We start from the raw sequence: 20,695 nt of genomic DNA on the forward strand, positions 1-20,695 counted from the left end.
ACCTACTCGCCGTCTTTGAGTGGCTGACCAAGATCGCCTAACCCTTCACTTCTGCCATATAATCCTGACACAGAACAGGCCTATTTGTTATGCAGTGGAGTAACAGTGGGCCTAATGCCGCTAAGACAGCTATGAGCCTCCCTTAATTAAGGAGGCAACTGAATGTGGAACAATTGGGATGGGGATAATTACTCGGAACAACTAATGAAAAAAAGGGAAAGAAATGGGGGGGGGGGGTAAAGGTTAATAACGAGTGCTCCAAGGGGGAGACACCAAGCAGAGCACATCAGCCAGCAGCCACAGACAAGCCCAAGAGGCCAGGGGGCACCATGTAATGAAACTGCTTGGAGACATTGGCCTTCACTGGTCAGGGAGCAGGGGCACTGAGAGAAGGGCCCGTGGCATTTCTGGGAGGGCACCCCCCTGAGAGGGGCTCCCCCTGAGATTACCACCTGCCGGGGAGTGGAGGCACCAAGAGAAGGGCCACTGGCACTTCTGGAAGGGCTCCCCCCTGAGAGGAGCCCCCCCCCCCCGAGATTACCACTGATTGGGGAGTGGGGGCACCAAGAGAAGTGCCAGTAGCACTTCTGGTTTTCTATCATTACCCCCGTCCCCAGTTGGCAAGCAGCCACTGAAGGACCCCCTCCTGCCCCAGTTGGCGATTGGCCGCTGGTGCCCCCCACAGATTCAGAAGGCACCAGTCACCCATGCGTGTATAGATAGCCAAAGCAGCTAACAATTTCCAGCGGCAGGACAGACCACTTGCAAATACCCTCAGTGGGTGTTTTCTTCCTCAGCAGCAGGTTTTTTAAACAGCTGCCATTGTTAGTTTGAAGTTCATCCTTGCTGCAATGCAGAGAGATCATACTGTTGCCTTGGTGCTGAAAGGAAAAACGTGACCTGACCAGTTCCATCACTATCTAAGAACTTGGGAGAGAGGTAGAGCTGATTGGGAGGGCAGCTACTTTCTCACCCTCAGTACAAATAGAGGAGGAAGGTGGTGGTGGATGTCTGTCAAAAGACCTTTCCTTACCCTTCTGGCAACAAAACTGGCTTGCAAAGCCACAAGTCTGCTCATTGCTCAACATCTAGCACCCTAGGGCTCTGCTATAGAAATGGACTCAGGAAAATACTGAAATGAAGATAAATAACAACTTATCCTACATTTTTCCTTAATCTCTAAAAAAAACTAAAAATGTAGCCTCTAGTCCTCCAAACTCTTTGGGGTATGCATAATTTCATGTGACTTTTCTCACTGAAGTCAATATGACCACTGTCATCTTAAGAGTTGCACACAAATCCATTTGCTGGGTGGGGCCATCAATTTTATTCCTTATCAGTTTTGCTCCTTCCCCTTAGGCAAGTGTTTATTTATTTTAATGAAATAAACAGGGATGGCATTTACTTATGAAATTCAATTTTAAATGGTGCCTTATCACACCATAACATCTTTGCATGCCAGCATCAAAGACACCTTCACAACCCTGGGATTAAAATGATTTTTAGTTTCCCCATGCCAAAGCAAACTGAGAGAATTAAAAACAAAGCTGATTGGATGCCCTCCCTTCTTCCCAAATGTGCATTTTCTTTTAGTTTCATGACAATAAAGTGGTGTAAGTGGGGCTTACTTCATCAAATAACTATTTTAACATAAATAAATATGGAGATACAGCTTTTCAGCAAGCACCATTGGAAAGTCAATTTCCAGAAATGAAAGGTTAGTTCATTAAAAATGATCATGCCATTTACTTGCCCTATACAACCCTGGATAGACATTTACAGACTGTGATTGATTAGGTTTCATTTCATTTTCAGATTCTTGTTCCCAGATATACTAATTACGTAGAATTGGATGGCAGTGTGTGTAGCAGACATTCTGTTGATTATAAATGACCTCCAAAGTAAAATGGACAGTCAACACCAACCCTTAAGTTTAATTTTATAGACATGTGACCACTGGAAGTAGGCATTTTAGCATAACAAGAAAATGAAATGTAAAATCCAAGAGGGTCTAATAAAGACTTTTCTTATCAAACCTGCAACAATAAAGAAAATGGAAAGCAGTGTAGCTTCCCACTTCCTGTGTCTGCTTATATTTTTAGCATGCTCAGCACCTTGTGGCTTGGCACCAATGATGAAATCCTTGCCCCTTTGTAGTCAGTGGAGTGGGAGTTCTGTATTGACTTCTGTCACTGGTATGTGCTGTAATGTTTCCACACCCTCTTTGATGTTCACTGGGGGGCAAGGCACCAGAGGGAAACCCAGCTTCAATGCCCCCTAGATGATCTGGGCGCTGCCCCTTTCTTGCCTACCACTTCTAATGTTATTGTTGGGGAGGCAGTTCCCTGTTGGTGACCCAGAGGGGTCTCGGCCCTGGGGTGTCTTCATGGGGCTCCAAACCTCCCCTTTACCCCATCCTTACCACATCCTCATCCTGGGTAGATGCTGCTCCCCACAGGTCTTCCCACACTGCCCACCTTGGAAGGGACAGATCTTCTTAGCCATCAATCTTCCTCGCCTTTGGGATGGTTTCCCCCCTTCTAAGAAACTAACCTGCTCCATCCGAGGCCAAACTGCAAACTTAACTGAGAATGACTGGCCCCTGCTGGCAGGGCTCCCAAGATTGTCCCTCTCTCTTGGGGCCCTTGTTCTCCTAGGGAGGCTCGTCCGTCCCCCTCTCCTTCAGTAGGCATGGGTACAGGCAACCACTCTATGCCCCGTTTCTACCAGCTCTTCTAGCATCCCCTCCCTGGGGCCTGGCTGACCTGAGGTCTGGTTGTTCTGATCCTTCTATCTGGCATCACCTCTCTCCCCCTTCCAGGGGCTCTGATCCTCCATGCCTCTGGGGCTGTCTGAGGATGCCTGCAGGCTTGAGAATCCATCCCCAGCCACAGTGCCTAAGCTCCCGGTCGGAGCCCTGCCGCTTCCCAGTGGCAACCTTTCTGGTTGCTGCCCCTCTACGGGGCTCCCTTGCCCTGGCCAGCCCCCAAGACTACATTCTGCCTCACCGGTTGGGGTCCTCCGGCAAGCGGCTGGCTCCTTCTCAGGGCGGCTGGGGCTGGAGCCTCCTGGCTCTGTAGCCAACATCTCCCAACCAGCATTCTGCTACTGTCTTCCCGGCACTGGCTCAGCTGAATCCCCCGCTGCCTTTTAAGCAGCCCACGCTGCTCTGAAGCCACACCTCCAGTGTTCACCTATACTCAGGTTCAGGTAGCTACAAAACTGCCAAGCCCGAGTCAGAGTCCCCTCCCAGCTCCTAAGGTGAGTGTCGGGGTGTGTTGAGTGAGGGTCCGGGCCACGCTGGTGGGGCTTTTACCTCCCCTCTCACAACTTCTATGAAGCCAGACTTTTGCCCCGTATCCAGGAATAAGTATTACATCATGCCAGAGTGTACTGTTAAAGTAGAACTAATGATCCTCCTCTCTAAACTCAAATTAGTCAAATCTGAGCAACTAACTCCAAAAAGCTGTTAGACTTAGTCTACTACTTTACAACCTGCTTAAAAAAATGCATCCTATGCAGCAGTTAAAAGTAGTGAGACTTGCAGTCATCCTGATAACTGGCAGTGTTGTTATATTCCAGTAGCCAAGAGACTAAGAAGGGTACTTTGTCAGTAATGGACATTTTCCATAACGTGCAAAGAAAGTGATCTGCTTAGGAAATTCATGAAAGACGTGAAACGCTTTTCATTATTAAGAGGACTTATGCCTCAGAGTGAAAAAGCACTCTATTTGGAAGAAGAAATACAAGTCATTTTCTCAGGGTTCAGCAAAACCGCTTACTCCAGGTACCTAGGATGTATTTCTCCCAGTGGTGGCCTAGTATAAAACATAGTGCTATCTACATGCTCAGGCATTCTGAAAAACAGCAAAAAATAAAGCAAAAATTAGTCTCCATCTCTATGGATTTTTTTTCTTCAATTCAAAACAAAGGCAGGACAAGGCCCAATCTGGCCTGCAGACTTGTCCAGTGCCACTTATCTGGCCAACAGGGTTGAAAAATTGAGCACCACTGAGTTAAGACAAGTGCAGCAATGGGTGAATCATTTTATTTCAAGACATGGATTTTAGCATTCTGAGTTGGACAACATAAAGAATGAGAATAACAGTTTTGACCTGGTTTCTATTTGGGCACTTTACACCACCACAAACTATTTAATTTACTTCAGCAAGATTAACAAACTTTGAGTAGCACAGAGTCTCTTCAAGTGACTAAGGCCTGGAATGAGAGAGATACTGCAAGCCAGAAATAGGCCTGATTGGTAAAATGGGGTGGAAATGCTGGCATAATAGACGTTTGCATTATAGCATTTTTTTTCTTTTGGAATGCTATTCAGAGTTACACATACACTTTAGGGAGAGGCTGAAGCCCCATATCTGAGTAAGTGCTTAACTACATTTCCTTGCCTTCTCCTTCTAGAGGAGTAGTTAGCCATGTTAGCCTGAGTGAGGTAGAAGGTAGACCAGAACAGCATCTAGCTGGTTTTGAGAGGTGTGATTTTTTACAGGCAACAGCCTAGTTCATTATAGCATCTAATAAGGTAGGCTGCCACCTACAAAAGCTCATGACTCTCTGACCCAAATAGTCTTTAAGGTGCCACCCTGCCCTGCCTTCTGTCTTGTTGTTGCCAAACAGACTTGTACAAAGAACAGAACTTCAACTGAGTGACTATACAGGGAATCAGCGATGCTTCTTTCCTACAAAGGGCTGTTCCATGAGAAAAGCAAGTGGTTAAAGAAATATTATTTCATTTGTAGCAAAGCTAGGTCTTACTTGTAATTACCAGACTTATTAGATAAATGTACTGTCATGTCCTTTTAAGAAACATGCTCACATACTACAAAATTAAAAATATGTTTATCAGCTGGAATCTGCATCACATTGTACATCCTGTGGAGAATAAGGAGTATCAGAGCATCACAGCAAATGCCCTTAGGGTGATCATCTTCCGTGATCTCCCACCACTACGTATGTGTTACCCCAGGATACAGGCATTTAATTCCTACTTGCATTGCTGAGAATACTCTGCACTGCACTCAGAAAGCAATATTCCTGGCATGAGGCTCTCTCTCAGCCAGGAGTTGCAAAACAAAACCATGAGATAACCATTTTTTGTCATTATTCTCATTGTGTATATAGCAACATCAAAAAAAAAAAAAAAATCAGACTCACCCATCCCATGGCATCACACCACTGCAAAAGATACTAGGATGTGCACTGTATTTGCAGATTATCCTTGGCCTCCCCCTCAGGCTAGTTTCCCTGGCAAGCTTTTGAACTGGCTTTTTATCCTCAGTAATGTAAGTTATAGCACTGCTGTTAACAGCAAAACTTTAAAACCTTTAGATATTTCCTGAGATGAATTCAGTTCCTCGTACATATAAAGCAGGGGTGTCAAACTCACTTGGGGCTCCAAAGTAGATCTGGACTGCAGGGCTCCCTGCAGGGATCCAGCCCGGGGTACCACCCTGGCCACCATGGCAATGGCAGCAGCAAGGGGTCTGGCAATAGAAATGGGTTGAGGGGAGTCACTGGTGGCAAGCCAAGCTCAGTGCTAAAGAGCCCCAAATGTTTCACTAGGCCACATGCCCCAAATTCCACTGCCCCATCAGTAGCCCAGTGAACTGGACCACACAGCTCTGCTGGCCAAATTCAGTGTGACACCCTTGATATAAAGTAATAGAATGAAATTTGCAAGCAAGTCAAATAAGCCACTTAACTAGGTACTCTCTAGGGCTATTAAAGCACAAGCAACAAACGGCAAAAGTTCTGAGGGTGAAGGGGCTGGGCACACAAAAATCCCTCGTGACTTCACTTAGTTGTGATTGAAGAGACCTTTTAGCATCCTGTCCTACCTTTTACCTGACTTGTGATTTGATTCCAATGCAACTCTCTGGGTGAGGAAGTCTAAATATCACTGCCCTGTTCAATACCGTATCACTACATTTCAAAGAGGCAGGAGTATTTGGAGAATTACAACTAGCCACTGGAATATTTTCCACCAAAAGTGGTTTTAATATAAACAGTACTCTCAAGTAAACGACACTTTTCAAAAGAAGTGTTTTCTTTCCCCAGTAAATATCAAGCTTTCCGTTAAAATCTTTTTGGTCAAACCCCAAAAGTGTTCCTTTAAAAAAACAAGCCAAAAACTAATTTTTCCACAAAAATTTCACACAGAAAAACACTTCATTTTAAGACCAGTTCTAATGATCACACAAATCAAATGATGTTATTATTGTTTTATGACTGGCTTTGCCAGCAGTGATAGATGAAAGGAAGAAAAATGATTCCTCATAGTCCTGGCCATTAAAATAAGGGAAGTCTGGCTGATGTAATGTGTTGAAGAACGTAGTTTTTATCATTTTTTGAACACAAGACATACTAAAACTCAAGCTGAAATTTTCTATAAGAGTTGTAAAAGTGATTATAGAAATTTTAATATAGTGATTAATGTGTTATCATACATATCAGAATTTTTTTTTTAAAGAGTTGAATTACCTCATTATTGACTTCTACAGGCTTTTTCTTTGCTTCTCCTATGTCCAAATAGCTGTGGGAGGAAAAGAATGGTATCAATCATTTATAGCATCATCTAACTTTAACAATATGAACACATTTTCTTATACAAGTAAAGTTGCATGCACAGATAGAATTATAACTAAACTTTTATACTGAAAAGCAATTACTTGCAGCACAGAAAAGCAATCACGCCACAATCACATTAAGTGCTTTTAAATCAGGATCACAAGATGTTTACTAGCTACCACTAGTCGGATATCAACTGGGCTGATACAAAAGATGTAGAAGAGTCACCAGCTGGATTCAGGACCCAGTGAAAAGTACAGACCTTTGCCAATCCATTGGTAAGGAACAGGCTTAAGGCACTACATTTACATTTATGAAGGCTAGTAAAAGGTTTAGCTAAATAGGCATCAGAAGAGATAAAAATGTATATACATCTAAACATTACTGCTCTATTTTAAAATACACTACTTCTTACACAGTTCTGCATGCTTGAGGGTATACTTTCACTTGTACTTTCTTGAAAGGCAGTAGGTGGTGAACCCACTGGTATCCTGCAGCTTTTATTTCATCTTCATAGACATTTTGTCCCCAACTGCCTTCCAAGAAAGTGAAAACTAAATAAACCCTCAAACATGAGAAATTCTAGAACTATAAACTTGCATTTGCACTCCTCTACCAAAGCACCTAAATTGACTTAACTCTATCCTGTTAGCAATAGTCCTAAAACTAAGACAGATGTGGGGCTTCCCAGGATTGTCAGGCACCTGGATCTGAAGCTACATCAAGATTTAGCTAGAACTCTTTCAGCTGGAAAGCTGAGAAACATCTGCAGCTTTCAGTGCAGAGTCTGCTCCAAAGCACTTTTTGCTGAGAATTGCTGTTCCCTCTGGAGTAGAGTTCAATGAACAGCTTCTCCCATCATATTCTTTTTTGTGGGGGAGGGAGGAATCCCAAATGTAGGTGAGCAGAGTTTGGTGTAAATCTCCCATCAGCACTTTTTGCCTGAACGCCATGATTCAGCCATAGTCCACCAGGAATATTATGTCCCAGCAGTGGCTGGGATATGGCATATCTGCTTCAGGAAACAGATGCCTCAAAAAACTACCAAAGGGCTAGAACAAAAATGCCAAAAACAAAGATCAGTCTCTAATAAGGAGGATAGAGGCTGGAGTCTGAATAAAACTCTTGAGCTCAGTAGATACAGAAATGCACAGCCTACTTATTTAAAATAAGCAGGTAATCCAAAGAGTTTGGACGTGGCTGGGTTATCCAATCCAATCATGAAACTGAAAGGGTAGCTACAGTGACTCTCTTGCTAGGAACTTCTTTACTAAGCACAGTCAAGAAGTAAGTGAAAGGGATAGTCACAGGACAGTGATTGAAGATACAGGGATATGTCTGAGCACCAGAAGTGGGGATTCACTTACGTGCCTAAATAAAGCCACAGTGGTTAGGGGCCAAAAATCTTTGCTTGTGTAGCCTCCTATTAAGAAGCCGAGATTGAGGCATGGGAATTCTACAGAGATGCTAGACCTAGACTTTTTTTTCTTCTGTAGTCATTTGCAACTGTGCTAAAGTATGCACCCCCAGTACTCCACAAGTTTACACATAGGGAATAAGAGGACTTGTGATCTTTAGTATTTTCTTTATGACAGCAAGCACTTTTCCTCTTCTTGTTACAATGGCTTTCTTGTACAGATGGATTTTTTTAAGGTGCTCAAGATTGGCCTAATTCTGCTCCTATTAAATTCTATTAGACTTCAGTATGAGCTGAATTAAAGCAGCTGAGGGCTTTTATTGTACCAATTTAAAATAGATGTTCCATTGTTTTCTTTGAATGACTACTTTTAGGAGTAACAGACACAATGATGGTATTAAATTACCAGAACTTGGGGTGGGGCCTAGAAGGGAAATTAGCCACTTAAATATATGATTCTGTGATGTCTGAAAGAAAATTATCTCTTTCCTAGTCCCAGATGTCTGGGTGAAAACTGGCCAAATGTGTTGTATTGGAAGTAGAAAATCCTTAACTCACTTCTGCCTTCTGCACTTCTGCTTGTCAAGTTCCCACATTTCCTTTCCACATGGTTTCATCCCAAGGTCCACCTTAACTCAATATTACTCTATCATAATGACTAATGTCAAACCTAATATTATTATTACAACACATACTGAGCCTGATTTTTTATCAGTTATACCCATATAAAATAAGACTAATTCTGCTTAATTACTGCAGGATGCAAGATAGGAATCATGCTTTTATTACAGTAGTTTTTGTTCTCTCAGTCTAGAATTGGTTTTCTCTAATCTGTGAAGAACATATCTACTCCCCCTCTCTCCCTGACCTCTTTCAAATGATTCCAAAATATCCACTCTTAAAAACAGCCTTTCCTGTGTTTCTTCCCCTCTTTGCCAGTAGTTCTCACATCTTCTCTATCAGTGATAGGCTATCGCTACCTGCCATTCCATGCCCTAGCTTGCCTTTATCTTCTCCTCTCCTACAAACCGTAAGCTCTTCCATAGTGCGTTGGCAATGTTTATAAAGTTCTGTGTAAATGTATAGCACTATATCATCTCTTAACAGTAAACAAACCCAGTGATTCTGAAAGTAGAGGTGGAAAGGTCTTCAAGTCATTCAGTCTACCTTCTTGCCAAGTGCAGAACTGCATTCTAAAATCATTTCTCTACCTGATATAAAAATGAATTTGCCCAAATTTTATCAGCCCCTACATAAAAAAAATTGTTTTTGTTGGGCACTTTTGTCTTAAAGCTTTCTTGACTTAAGATGCTTATGCCATAACTGCATACCCAAGACAGTAAAAAATAAAATACAATGTGTGTTATAACAGATGAACATTTTTCTTACTTTCCAAAATATGTACCTTTTCCCAGATTTCACAAGAAATCTAGGCAGCCTAATTTTTGCAGACACTAGCTATGCATACCAGTGATACGCACTTACCTGCTTTTATCCCATTAGGGAACCATAAAACATATTTAGAAAGGTGGAATGTGATCTGCTGACAATAACCTAACTACACACCAACTTCAAGCTATTCATACAGCAACTGTAAGATAGTAAAAGGTAGAGTAAATCTCTTTTTCAAGTTCAACATTAAATCTGGATTGGGAGATTTTTAGCCTGTCATATACTAGTAACTCAACCTCTACCATTGAAATTTAAGCTTTGCGATGGTGCAGGAACAAAACTGGCAAGATTACTGATGAAGAGAATGGAGGCCCTGTTCAGCATTATAGGGCTTCATCCTGCCACATGCTGAGCACTCCTGGGAACTATTGAGACCCCCAGCTCTGCACTCAGCACTTCACACAGTGAAGCCTACAGGGAGCAAGGCTCAGAAGATCTGAGCTTTTATACATTCCTTTTCACCCACAGAAGGAACTCACAGTGCTTCTCCTAAGCTGTGTCTTTAAATGACTCAAAGAAAGAAAAAATGCAAAGACTGAATGAAACAGAAAATTAAAAGGGCCAAGATTATGAAATTCAGTAACAGAAAAAATAAGAACAACCACTAACTAACCTCATCATATTCAGAGCAAAATGGAAAATCTGCTGTTTTATCCAGGCTTTCCCACAATGTTCTCACAGAGTCATTCATTGCAAAATTACCCAACAAAAGCCAACCTTAGACCTTCTCTCTTTTTTTTTTTTCTTCAGGGGGGTGGGCCAGGAGGGGGTTATTTTAAAAAGCTGGAGACATTCAACTACTTCAGTTAGAAGGAAGGAGGAGACGTACCAGCTTGGAATGCACAGGAGAAGAAGGATGGATGACTAGACAGAGAGTTAGAGAGACAGAACTTTTTAAATAAGAAAAGAAAAAGTAAGCAAGAAACAAAATTGTTTCTGAGGTTGGATCTTCAAAACTCCTCTTTTGGGCTCATCCAACTTTACCATAAACCTTTCAGCACTCTGCTGTTCTGGAGCTTCTTCCCCAAATTCTGTTGGGCATCAATATCCAAGATGCCAGTGGATACCATTCACTTAAAAAAGTTACATTCTACCAACATACTAGACTGGTGTATCCCTATGGCCCAAGGACAGTCTCTGATGCTGGTAAAATGCCAAGAGAGATGGCACCAAATGAATATGTACTGGGATGATAATAATATCACCCTGTTAGAAGGCCACCATGCTGGCAAGGACTGAAGGTGATAGGGAAGACTTCTAAGCTGAGTTAAAGTTTCTCTGTCACTGGTACTTAGAGTTTAAGCTCTTTGGAACAGGGGCTGTCTTTTCGTTCCATGTTTCTACAGCTCCTAATACAGGGGGTGTCCCAATCCATGGCTGGGGCTCCTATGCACTGCCACAATAAAACAAATAAATAAATAATACTACTGTAGTTATTCACATTTCATTTCATTTTTAAATCACTCACTTGAGTTTCTTGAAGGCCTCCCTCCCGCCAGCCACATAGTGCTCTCCACTCTGGAGCTCCTCCAGCTGCCGGATGCGATGCCCACCACGCGGGGTGTAGATGTTCCGCACAGCCCCAAAAGGTGCTTTCACCCCACCCGTCACCTCTTTCAGGAAGACCTCAAAGTTGGACACCTTCTTCTCACTGATGACTATGCGACGGCCCGGGAAGAAAGGGTCCCCATTTCGATACACTAGCACGCTCTTCACCATTGGTTGTGACAGGCACGACGGCTTTGTGCTGGGGCTACTCATGTTCAGTTGCCTCACTCCTTTGGCTGCTGCTACACAGTCAGCACTGCCCACCAAGGCACTGTCCACACCTGTTTGTTCAACAAGAATGTTCCTTTCTCACCGTCTGTTTCACACTCTGTCAAATACCTGTGATGCATGAACTGTGCGTGCTCACAACAAAACCTGCAGCAAGGACCACCTCCAACAGGCAAATGCCTCTGTCAAGCAACCAGGGAGAGATTAGAACCTCCCTAAGGTTTCCAGTACAAGTCTGTTCAGCCTTTGCAGAGAAACCTCTGCTAGGCAACCAATTCTTGCTGCTCCCTGGAGCATGGGGAAGTTAACACAGATTACACTAAAACATGCAACCTCTCCCCTCTCCCCCTGCTACCCCATGTATATATACACATCCTAAGCAGATAAAGGTGATTGGACATAGCAAGAAACCGATAGTCCTCCCAGGAAGTGTATAATGTGGCTTTGCAGACAGTGAGAACACTTAATGGTCTTTCTTCCACAAGTGGTTTTACTCTGCTGCTCGGGAAACTTTATCCTGCTTCTCCTCTTCCCTCCCCTCTCCACCTTAAAGGGAAAAAAAAAAAAAAATCAGTCAAGTGAAAAAGCCTGCCAGACTGCAATAAACTGAACAGACTAAGGCAACCACTGAAGAAGCACCCATTAAATCAGAGCCAGGCAAATAATGGGGGGGGGTCCATAAATATTGTCTTTGGTGGGAAAAAAACTTCATGAAATTCCTTTCATCTAATCCTAACCAATGGCGGGAGAAGAGAGAGAGAGACAGTCAGCAAAACAGCAGAAGGCTTCCCGAATAAGTTACTTGTACTTGGTGAGTTTTATTTGCAAGATATATGGATTTCTCTTTCAGGCCTCCCACGGTGTCCCTTCTCCCCCCCACCTCACACACCCTCCCCTGCCCTGTATAGGCACAGGGCCCCAGCAGCACAAAGTACATCATTTGAATGCCAAGAGCCTGGCAGAGAGAAGCCAGGGCATGCAGAGGACAAAGGCAATTTGAGTGAGGAGCAGATCGAGGTGAGGAAGGGGAATAGGGGACAGCACCTGAGCTGGGGGAGGGTCCCCACTTCTCCTCTCATTCGGGGTGCGGTTCTCTCCCCACCCAGGATTTAGCACTGAGCAGCCGGGTGCTGCACGGCACCGCTGCACAGCTGACACTGCTGCTGGGCGTGCGTCTGATGCTCTGATCCAGCGGTCCCCTGAGTGAGGAGGACGCCCAAGCTGGGGCAGTTGGTTCTCGCTGCTGCTCAAGGAGCTTTGGCCCAGGGGATGGGGGGAATGTTGTTATTTTCCACTGTTTCCATAGCAACGTGCTGCAGGGAAGGCACAGCAGCAAAGAGCCCTGCCGCAGCCCCCAAGGGAAAGAGAGCCACGGGCTGGGGGGGGAGAGCCAGCGCCCAAAAAGGAGGCAGAGAGGGAGAGTGGGGGCTCGTGCGCACTTGAGGCTGAAGGAGGGACGAGCTTGCACAGGGCTCCGCTTCCTGAAGCCGTTTCAAGTAGTTTAGAACCTTCTAAACCAGTCTAAAGTGCTTTGCTAACGAGTTAAAACCGGTCTAGACCAGTTTTAACCACTTCCTGAAGCCGTTTCAAGTCACCGCCTCTCCTGCATGACACTGTGCAATGCCACAGTTTTCTGGGGACTCTAAATGTACATACTCACGCCTGGTTAGTTAAATAAATAAGATCGCCTCCCCTGTCAAATGCTCCTCAATCACCAGGAGCTCTGTAGTAACAGAGAGATGAAGGCTCCTTGTACCCCTGCCTTGGCACAGCTGCACAAGAACCAAGTTCTCCCCATCCCTCTTTCTGATTGTTGCCCATGCTGAAGAAATTCCCTGGACGGAAAGTATTTTGCAAATAGTAGTTCAGACGGCCAAGATACACCGCACAAGAAAATCCTCCGACAGCATTTCCCTTATGAAGATGCTTCAAATTTACTGTGACAATTGACCTTCAAATATCTGCTCCCCAACACATGGCTGTTGGCGACATGGCTCCCCTGGTGTGAGATGTATATTTTCATTAAGACTGTTTGGTCCGAAGTAGGACAGTCTCTCTATTATTTGGGTTCGGCTGAGCTGTTCAGGAGCCGCCCAGCGGCAGTTGGCCTCAGAGCTAGTCTGTCTTATACTCAGCTGCTCATTTCCCCAGGAGCCTGCTTTGGTCACCAAGAATAACTGGAGCACAGAGACATGTCCCTTTCCCTACAGCTACATCCCATATGCTAGGGGTTGACAGACATGGAGAATGGCTTAGAACTGACACACCACCTCCAGGCTACCCAGGGATTTGGCTTACACAGGAAGAATTTCCACCTGGTCAAATCTCCAAGTTTTCTTGTCTCTCTCGCACCGGTATCACAGTAGACCAGAGGATGGGACTCAGTGTCTAAAAGAAGAGAGACATACAATATAAAATATTGCTGTCCGGTCTCATTTCGAAAGAAATAGGTCTTCAGCAGGAAGTTGGTTCATTATAAAAAGAGAGGATTAATCAGTTAGTGACCAATCGTATTGTAATCACTCTATGAAGTTAATGAGCCTACTTCTCTGAGCAAAGGCTATCTGGACCTTCAAGTTCATACAGAAATCAAAGATATGAAGTGCCATGTAATTGCTAAGTATTATCAGTAGGCTTTTCAAAGAGGTAAAAAAAAAATGTCTTTCTCCAGGGAGACTTGGCTTTCTTTAAAAAAACCCAACTATATAATGAGAAAAGGCTTTGTTTGAACAAAAGCACCAGCCCCTTCATTTGCATCTGGCAACTTTTCCTGGACTCCCTTTTTAATGGGATTAGTTTACTCACTCTCCACAGTAAGCTTTTTTATTAGCCTCCTTTAAGAGCAAGCTCACTAAAAATTTCATTTAATTGTCCCAGCATGGAAGCCAGGACAAGCCACAACAGACCAATGAAAGGGGATTACTGGGGTAGGACAGACAAACGCTTATTATTTCTTTTCTTTTTTTTAACTGAGCCTGGCCCCAATATACCTTACAAGGACTTTATTTGATTATCTGCTTTAGTGTGTTTGTTTATTACTAATCACTTTGCTTTAATATGATGAACAGGCCCTAACAAAAGCAAATGTCATGTAGAAAAGCAATCTGTATTTATATACCATGTTTCACTGTTTTTCATTTCCTTGTTTTCAATTATTCAGAACATTCACATAACAGGATCTTCATTTCAAAGCGTTTATGCCCTTTGGCTGCTTATTCCTCACTCAAATTCAGAAACATAACTGGGCTGTGGTTTATCATGGGCAATAGATCAGGCTGGCAAGGATCAAGTTCTCTGAGTATATACTTTTGAAAAATTTGAGTGCATGTTGGCCGGTTGCCAGTATATGTAATTATGTGCTTTCCAGTGCTTCCAGGCATACTATTTTGGTTCCACTATAGCAGGAGTGTCAAACTCATTTCCTGCCCTGGGCCAGATCCAGACCATGGGACTCCTTGCAGGACGGGTCCCTGCAAGGGCATAGGGTAGCTCTGGCACCAGTGGTGGCATCTTCAGCTCCCACCCAGTACATGCAGTGGCAGCAGCAGAGCTCCAGCTCCTGCCTGGTGCACATAGCAGCCATGCCCACTGGGGCCCAAGGACCTGCAGCAGGCCACTACCAAGTGCCCTCCCCACACCCCCAACTTCTAGTGGTCCATCAGTAGCCCAGTGGACTTAACACTTCAGCTCTCTGGGCCAGATACAGATACAGCCATATGCACCTCTGCTCTATAGGAACTTCTACTCCCTCCCTGGGAAGGGTCCAATGACATCACAAAGTTAAAACACTCACCTACCGTGTCCAGGTAAGGCAGAGCAACGCAGAGCACTTCAGGTCTTTTGAAAACACAAGCTTAAGCTTAAGATCTTAGGGCACCAGCCATAATACCCCAAACAGTCAGAAATAACCCATTTTACTGAGACATGACTGAAATCCTGCAAGACTTAAAACAGATTTTTCTGAACTTGGTTGATGCATCTCATCAATTCAGATAACACCAGCCAATCTGAGACAAAAAAGCAAGCAAGTCATTTGCCCCAATTCACCCACTGAATAAGTCTGAAATTCCAAACACACCGCAAACTATAGCTTTATAAAGTCTGTGGACTTCCTAGAGCAAAAACATCATAAGACATCTACTGAAAGTGTCAAGACAAAACTAGAAGAAACTATTCATTCCATGAACTCAAAACCAGCATTATTATTCTTAATATTTTTGTGTTATAAGTCAAATAATTCACATAGTCCTATGCAATACCCACAACATAGATACAGATGAAGGGCCAGCTCCATCTGCTATGAAAGTTAACAGAAAAGTCCCCACAGATTTAATGGGAGTTGTATCAAACTTTACCATGGAAGGTACAGTCAACATACAAACATATCTGTCATTTTCCAGAAACAAATATACTTTTGCATTATATTTCCTAGCTTATTTTCAGACCAGGAAGATCTAATGTGTGTAAAATTTGAGGAAACTGATTTGCAAATGTATGTATTATCCAATCAGGGAAAAGTAGTTTTTTCATCATAAGATTTTTGTAGCCTCAAATTACTAAAAAAGTCAGAAAAATACACAGTACATGATACTCTATTACAGTTTTAACGCTATTGAGAACATTGCACAATGAAGCACCGCATCAACCAGTTAAGACTTTGATCCCTCTGGACCTTTACCAGACCTTGGCTAGCAGAAATTGTAAAGCCTGACTGAAGATTAACAGAAAGTGCAGAAAATTCAGTCTAATTTCATTCATTTGGCCTTTTCTCTCCATGGATTGGTGCACGCATGTTCAAAACTCTTCTAGTTCTTCCAAACTGGAGACTGCTCAAAGTAAACTTTATTTTCTGAAGTACTTTCAACAACATGCTGATAAAAAACAGACTGGAATTTCTTTCTTTTTATCTTAACTCCTATGAAGGAAAAACCACCCCCTGCTGTGAGTTACAAAGAGGGCAGTTAACCATTACAAAAGAGGAATGTCTTGATGAGTGATGTCAGATATGCCACTGTTATTGGTTAACAGTTATATTTCTCCTCACATTTGCAGTTTCTGTTCAGACTAAAAAAGGGAAGAACTTCACAGTCCCATTTCTGACACTTGCCCATTTCTAGTAATCGTACCTTTCAACCTGTGTAAGAAGCAGTACTGCCCCGAGTGCAAAAGACAAAAGTGCAGCTGGCCTTAACACTGCTCCACAGTCAGGCAGTGATGTGTAATCTGTCAACCAGTTTATCACCCATTTAATGCCAGATTCAGCCACTTTAAACCCAATTCCCAAATCACACATTGCTCTGTCAAGAAGAATGGGATAACCCAGACTATCCCTTTGACAAGACCCTGTCCTAGCCAGCACCGAGTTTATATAATAGATGCGATTCTTATCTGCCCCACTATGTCACAGAAAGGGATCAGAAGTACCTAAAGAGATGCCAAATCACTGGTTCTGATTCAGAGAGGTTTTCACAGTGCAGGTGCTACAGAAGATAGCCAAGGAGTTGTCCTTCCAGGTTCTCTTAACAGCCCTGGCGTAGCAGACAGCTAGGGGCAGATGGAGTATATTGGCAGGGGATTAGAGCTACAGCCCAGAGGACAGTTGAGGAAGCTGTGGTAACTTAAACAGGCCTTTATGTCCACAGTGCAATCAATCCAAAGATGTGATTGCAACTCATGCGGACCCTTTCTGAGGGCTATAATAGTGATGGAACTGGCTTCAAGCTAGTTGGGATCCTAGGCAGTCTTGTATAGCCCACACTGAAGCCCAGTTGCTGCAATTGCTCTGCTATCAGTTACTGGGCTAGCCTGTTTAAACCTACCTTAGTAGTGTCTCAGCGAGCTGCAATCACACCACAAGGCAGCCATAAGTTACACCAGGAACCTTGTCAGCTCAGAAACATCCCAGAATGAATGGGGATTAAGGTGACATAAAGCCAAATTACCCTCCTCTCTCTTAGGCTGCAAGCCTGGTACAAAGCCTCTTAGAATACTGCAGCACAGAAGCTCACCCGAAGTCTGTTCCCAGCTTCCTTTCATGGGGAGCTGAAGGAAGGAGGTGGTTCTATCATGTGACCTAGTAAAGAGAAGGATGACACGAAAATAAAAGCCCTAATACTGTAATGTTTCCCCCAAATTCCTCATGCTTCAGGACCATCTGTATCTCTAATGCCTTCATTAGCCTCCCCATACGCACCCCTCTCAGATTTTGGGCCTACTGCCTTCACCTGTCCTTGGGGAAATGTCCTGTGATTTTCAGTCTTAGATTAAGTTCCTGGGATATGCGCCCTAGGCCTAACTGGTTTCAGGTCCTTATGGGACTTCCTTTGGGAGATGCCACCACTAGTGAATATAACGAACACAAACAACCATGGGTGATTGGTGCCTCCCAAGTCTGGGGGTGGGGCACCAGACTGATGATGTGGGAGTCCCCCAGCAGCCAATCAGTGACGGGGGGGGGGTCCCCGGGGGGAGTCCCCTGTGACTGATTGCTAACCACAGCTGATCACCAAGCCAGCAGCAAAACCAGAAGTGCACTTCCGCCGGCACTTCCCATTTCATGGCTAGCACACTTCCAGAGTGTGCACGGCCAATCTCAATGGGTGCACATGCACCTGCATGTGCCCCTATACACTGCCAATGCAAACCACCTTTTTTGCAAAGCAGAACATACACTCTATCTTACCTAAGTATTACCATCCCCTGGAAGCCAAGAAAGTCCCAACTGCTTTGGTCCCTCACTAAAAGGTTTGTGTGTGCCTTTGACTCAGCTCCTGACACTTGCCTCATCCCCTCAGCACCTGTCTGTTCTTTAGAGCCTGTGTTTTTAAATCAGTGATCACCCAATGTTTTTCCCTCAGTTTCCTGCCTAGTTCCCATACTCCATCCCCAACAGATTACAAGTCAGATAACTGAAAATAAGATAGCTCAAAACAACTTCAGAGAATGACACCTGAGTTGTTCTTCAAGTGCAAGTGAATGGGGTACTTGAAGCAACTGTTCACTTTCCTCCATATATAAAAGTAGCAGTAGCCCCTTAGTGTAATCATGAAGCAAACAACACAATAACACTCAAACCAACAGGTAAAATATATAATATTCTTGAAACGTTGGAGATCTGTCCCCATTTATTTCATGCAAGTCAAATGGGTATGATTTGAAAGGTCCACTCCAATGATCAAGTACCATCAACATTTAATATAGTGACTGATTTCCTTCATTAGCAAAATTGCCCTAATACCTAAGGAAATCTAATTCCTGAACTGAGAGCACAATCTGTCTTCACATCTATGATTAAGAGAAATACAGAGACAAATAATCCTTTTTGAACTGGGGTTGTACAAAAATTATTGGTTGCATGAAGGCTTATATGTGTTCGCTGTGAAATTATTTTTGCATGATGAGAATCCAAGGTTTATACCACTGTCATTTCTACTGTGATGTATCTGATATACAGTGGTAAGTTATGGAGGCTAAAAGCTAGTTGGTCCTTATGCAAAAATTGCAAATCAAATAATTCAAGGCAAGTGAACAAAGCCATTCTTTGCTTTATACACCACCTTTGAACTTGATCTTATAATGAAAATAAACAACAACAAAATTTATGGTGATAGTAAGCTTAAGGTTTCCAGGACATATGAATTTAATTGCACTGTATTCTTTTCTGATAAATGGAATGCCCACATTCACTCCTTAAAATTATACTAGTCTGTGTAATTATCTAAAAATCAGTCTAAACTACAGTAGCCAGTTCATTTCCTGCTGTAACTCTGAAGTAATTGCACGGTCTTTACTGACAGTCTGAAGTACTTATTGTTGGGTGCTTTGACTCATTCACACTAATTGGAAGAAATAAAATACTGAAGCAGTTGTAAATTTTAAAACCCATGTCACAGCAATTTCACCTGCTTATACAATTCCCTGATTAAAAACCTCATTAAAATACAATTAATGTTGTAAAGATGTATCAATTATTTTTTGCTACATACCTAATTAAAAGGTTGCAGTTTAAGCTGTACCTGTTGCTGACATAGGCTTTTTAATGTAATTAATGCTCTGAAAGATAGCTGAGGGGAAGAGTGTTTGTGTGGGGGGAAACGCCTTGTAAACCTTTAGGGCACTTGAGAAGGAAATGTTTCTGCCTAGAGCAGTAGTTTTCAAAGAGTCTGCAAAAGATGACTATGATCAATCAAAAGTATGTGGATACCCACACTTACAATTCAAAAGAGTCTGCACCTCCATTTGAAATTTCTGAAGAGGTCTGCACCTCCATTCAAAAGTGTTTAAGGGTCCACAAATAAAAAAAAGTTGAAAACTACTGGCCTAGAGGAACAAACATGACATGAAGCTAGCCGTTTTAGTTTGAAGTCAACTAGAAGACAGGGTAGATCTTATAGGCTAACCAGCGCTGGTCCTTTCACAGCTTCTGTTGAAGTAAGCTTCAGCCCATGAAAACTTGAGCTGTACTGAGTTGCCCAGCGCTGGGTCCTAGGCAGCAGGAAGCAGTGACCTGTGATCTGGCAGGAAGACCGGGGGTCTGCTTGCACTCCCAGGAGGGCTGCAGGGGCTCTGCCGGACTCCTCCCAGGGGTGCAGGCCCCCATCTGCCTGCTGGGTCACAGGACGCTGCTCCTGCTCCCCAGTTCCTGCTTGTCAGCAGCCTGAGGTACAGTTTCCTAGAAACCCCTGCACTGATCTCCTTGAAACTTGGCAGGCTTCATGCTCTCAGAAGGGGTTAGCATCCTTGCAAGTTTCATTGGAATCAGGCAAGAAACAACAACGTTATAGGCTGTTTCATGCTTCCGCATTATACCCCATGGGCAAAACGTTGAAACAGTGTCAAAACAGCGAAACTGTTTCAATGAAACGGAACAGAACAGTGCTTTCAAAACCAAACCAAACTCAAAATGAAACACTGTTCCATCAAAACATCGAGACAGAAGTCAAAGCAGAATGCTGCTGTTTCGCAAAGCCCTAGTGAATAATTCTTTCTCCTCATTTGACATAGTAGCTGTAAAAGTGCATCCACCCTCAAAGAAAGAATTGTTACTATTGTAACTGTGTTCTCCTTGGACCAAAGCTTCTGAGGTGATTTGCCAGCAGTTTCTGATTCTCACATAAAATCTGCATTTCACATTCTGAAATGTGTCTCACATAAAATCTGCATTTTCTTGCTGTCACTTGCCTGTTTTAATTCTCTCTGCATCTTTGCAGCTGCATTCCTACTCAGCTGTCTTCTTTCACTAGACCTTCCTTCTTCAATCCAAAAGCAACAATACTGCATATGGTTAACCTGTTATACCATTTGATCTGAACAATAAGCAAAAAAGTGGGGTTCTATAAACCATTCTGGTTAAGATGACAAATGGAGTCAGGCATTTTGATTCATAGATTTCATAGACATTAGGGCTGGAAGGGACCTCGGGAGATCATCGAGTCCAGCCCCCTGCCCAAAGGGCAGGAAGTCAGC

At 43.3% G+C, this 20,695-nt stretch overlaps 1 protein-coding gene and 1 long non-coding RNA gene across 6 annotated transcripts in view; one reads left to right on the forward strand and one right to left on the reverse strand.

Moving 5' to 3' along the window:
• The window catches only part of DCDC2 (doublecortin domain containing 2), an 89,306-nt gene extending 76,946 nt beyond the window's left edge, over positions 1-12,360 (reverse strand). The window contains exons 1-3 of one of the 4 annotated variants that reach the window (XM_019544196.1): positions 12,275-12,360; positions 10,923-11,283; positions 6,499-6,550 (exon numbers count right to left, since the gene is read on the reverse strand). In XM_019544196.1, the coding sequence (XP_019399741.1) occupies positions 6,499-6,550; positions 10,923-11,215 (345 nt within the window). In that variant the 5' untranslated portion in view covers positions 11,216-11,283; positions 12,275-12,360. Of the gene's footprint in view, positions 1-6,498; positions 6,551-10,922; positions 11,556-12,274 lie in introns of those variants that run through there. The other 3 variants (XM_019544204.1, XM_019544210.1, XM_019544217.1) reach the window with 3 other exon arrangements.
• On the forward strand, positions 12,048-17,325 carry LOC109316288. 2 transcript variants are annotated; one of them, XR_002102796.1, is made up of 3 exons: positions 12,048-12,247; positions 12,537-12,726; positions 12,812-17,325. It is a non-coding gene; the product is annotated as an uncharacterized LOC109316288 (long non-coding RNA). The 2 variants fall into 2 exon arrangements; XR_002102795.1 differs by lacking the exon at positions 12,048-12,247 and having other exon boundaries at positions 12,500-12,726.
• Positions 17,326-20,695: the final 3,370 nt, after the last annotated feature.

Source organism: Crocodylus porosus, unplaced genomic scaffold (assembly GCF_001723895.1).
Source record: "Crocodylus porosus isolate Cpor-Errol unplaced genomic scaffold, CroPor_comp1, whole genome shotgun sequence".
Classification (NCBI taxonomy): domain Eukaryota; kingdom Metazoa; phylum Chordata; order Crocodylia; family Crocodylidae; genus Crocodylus; species Crocodylus porosus.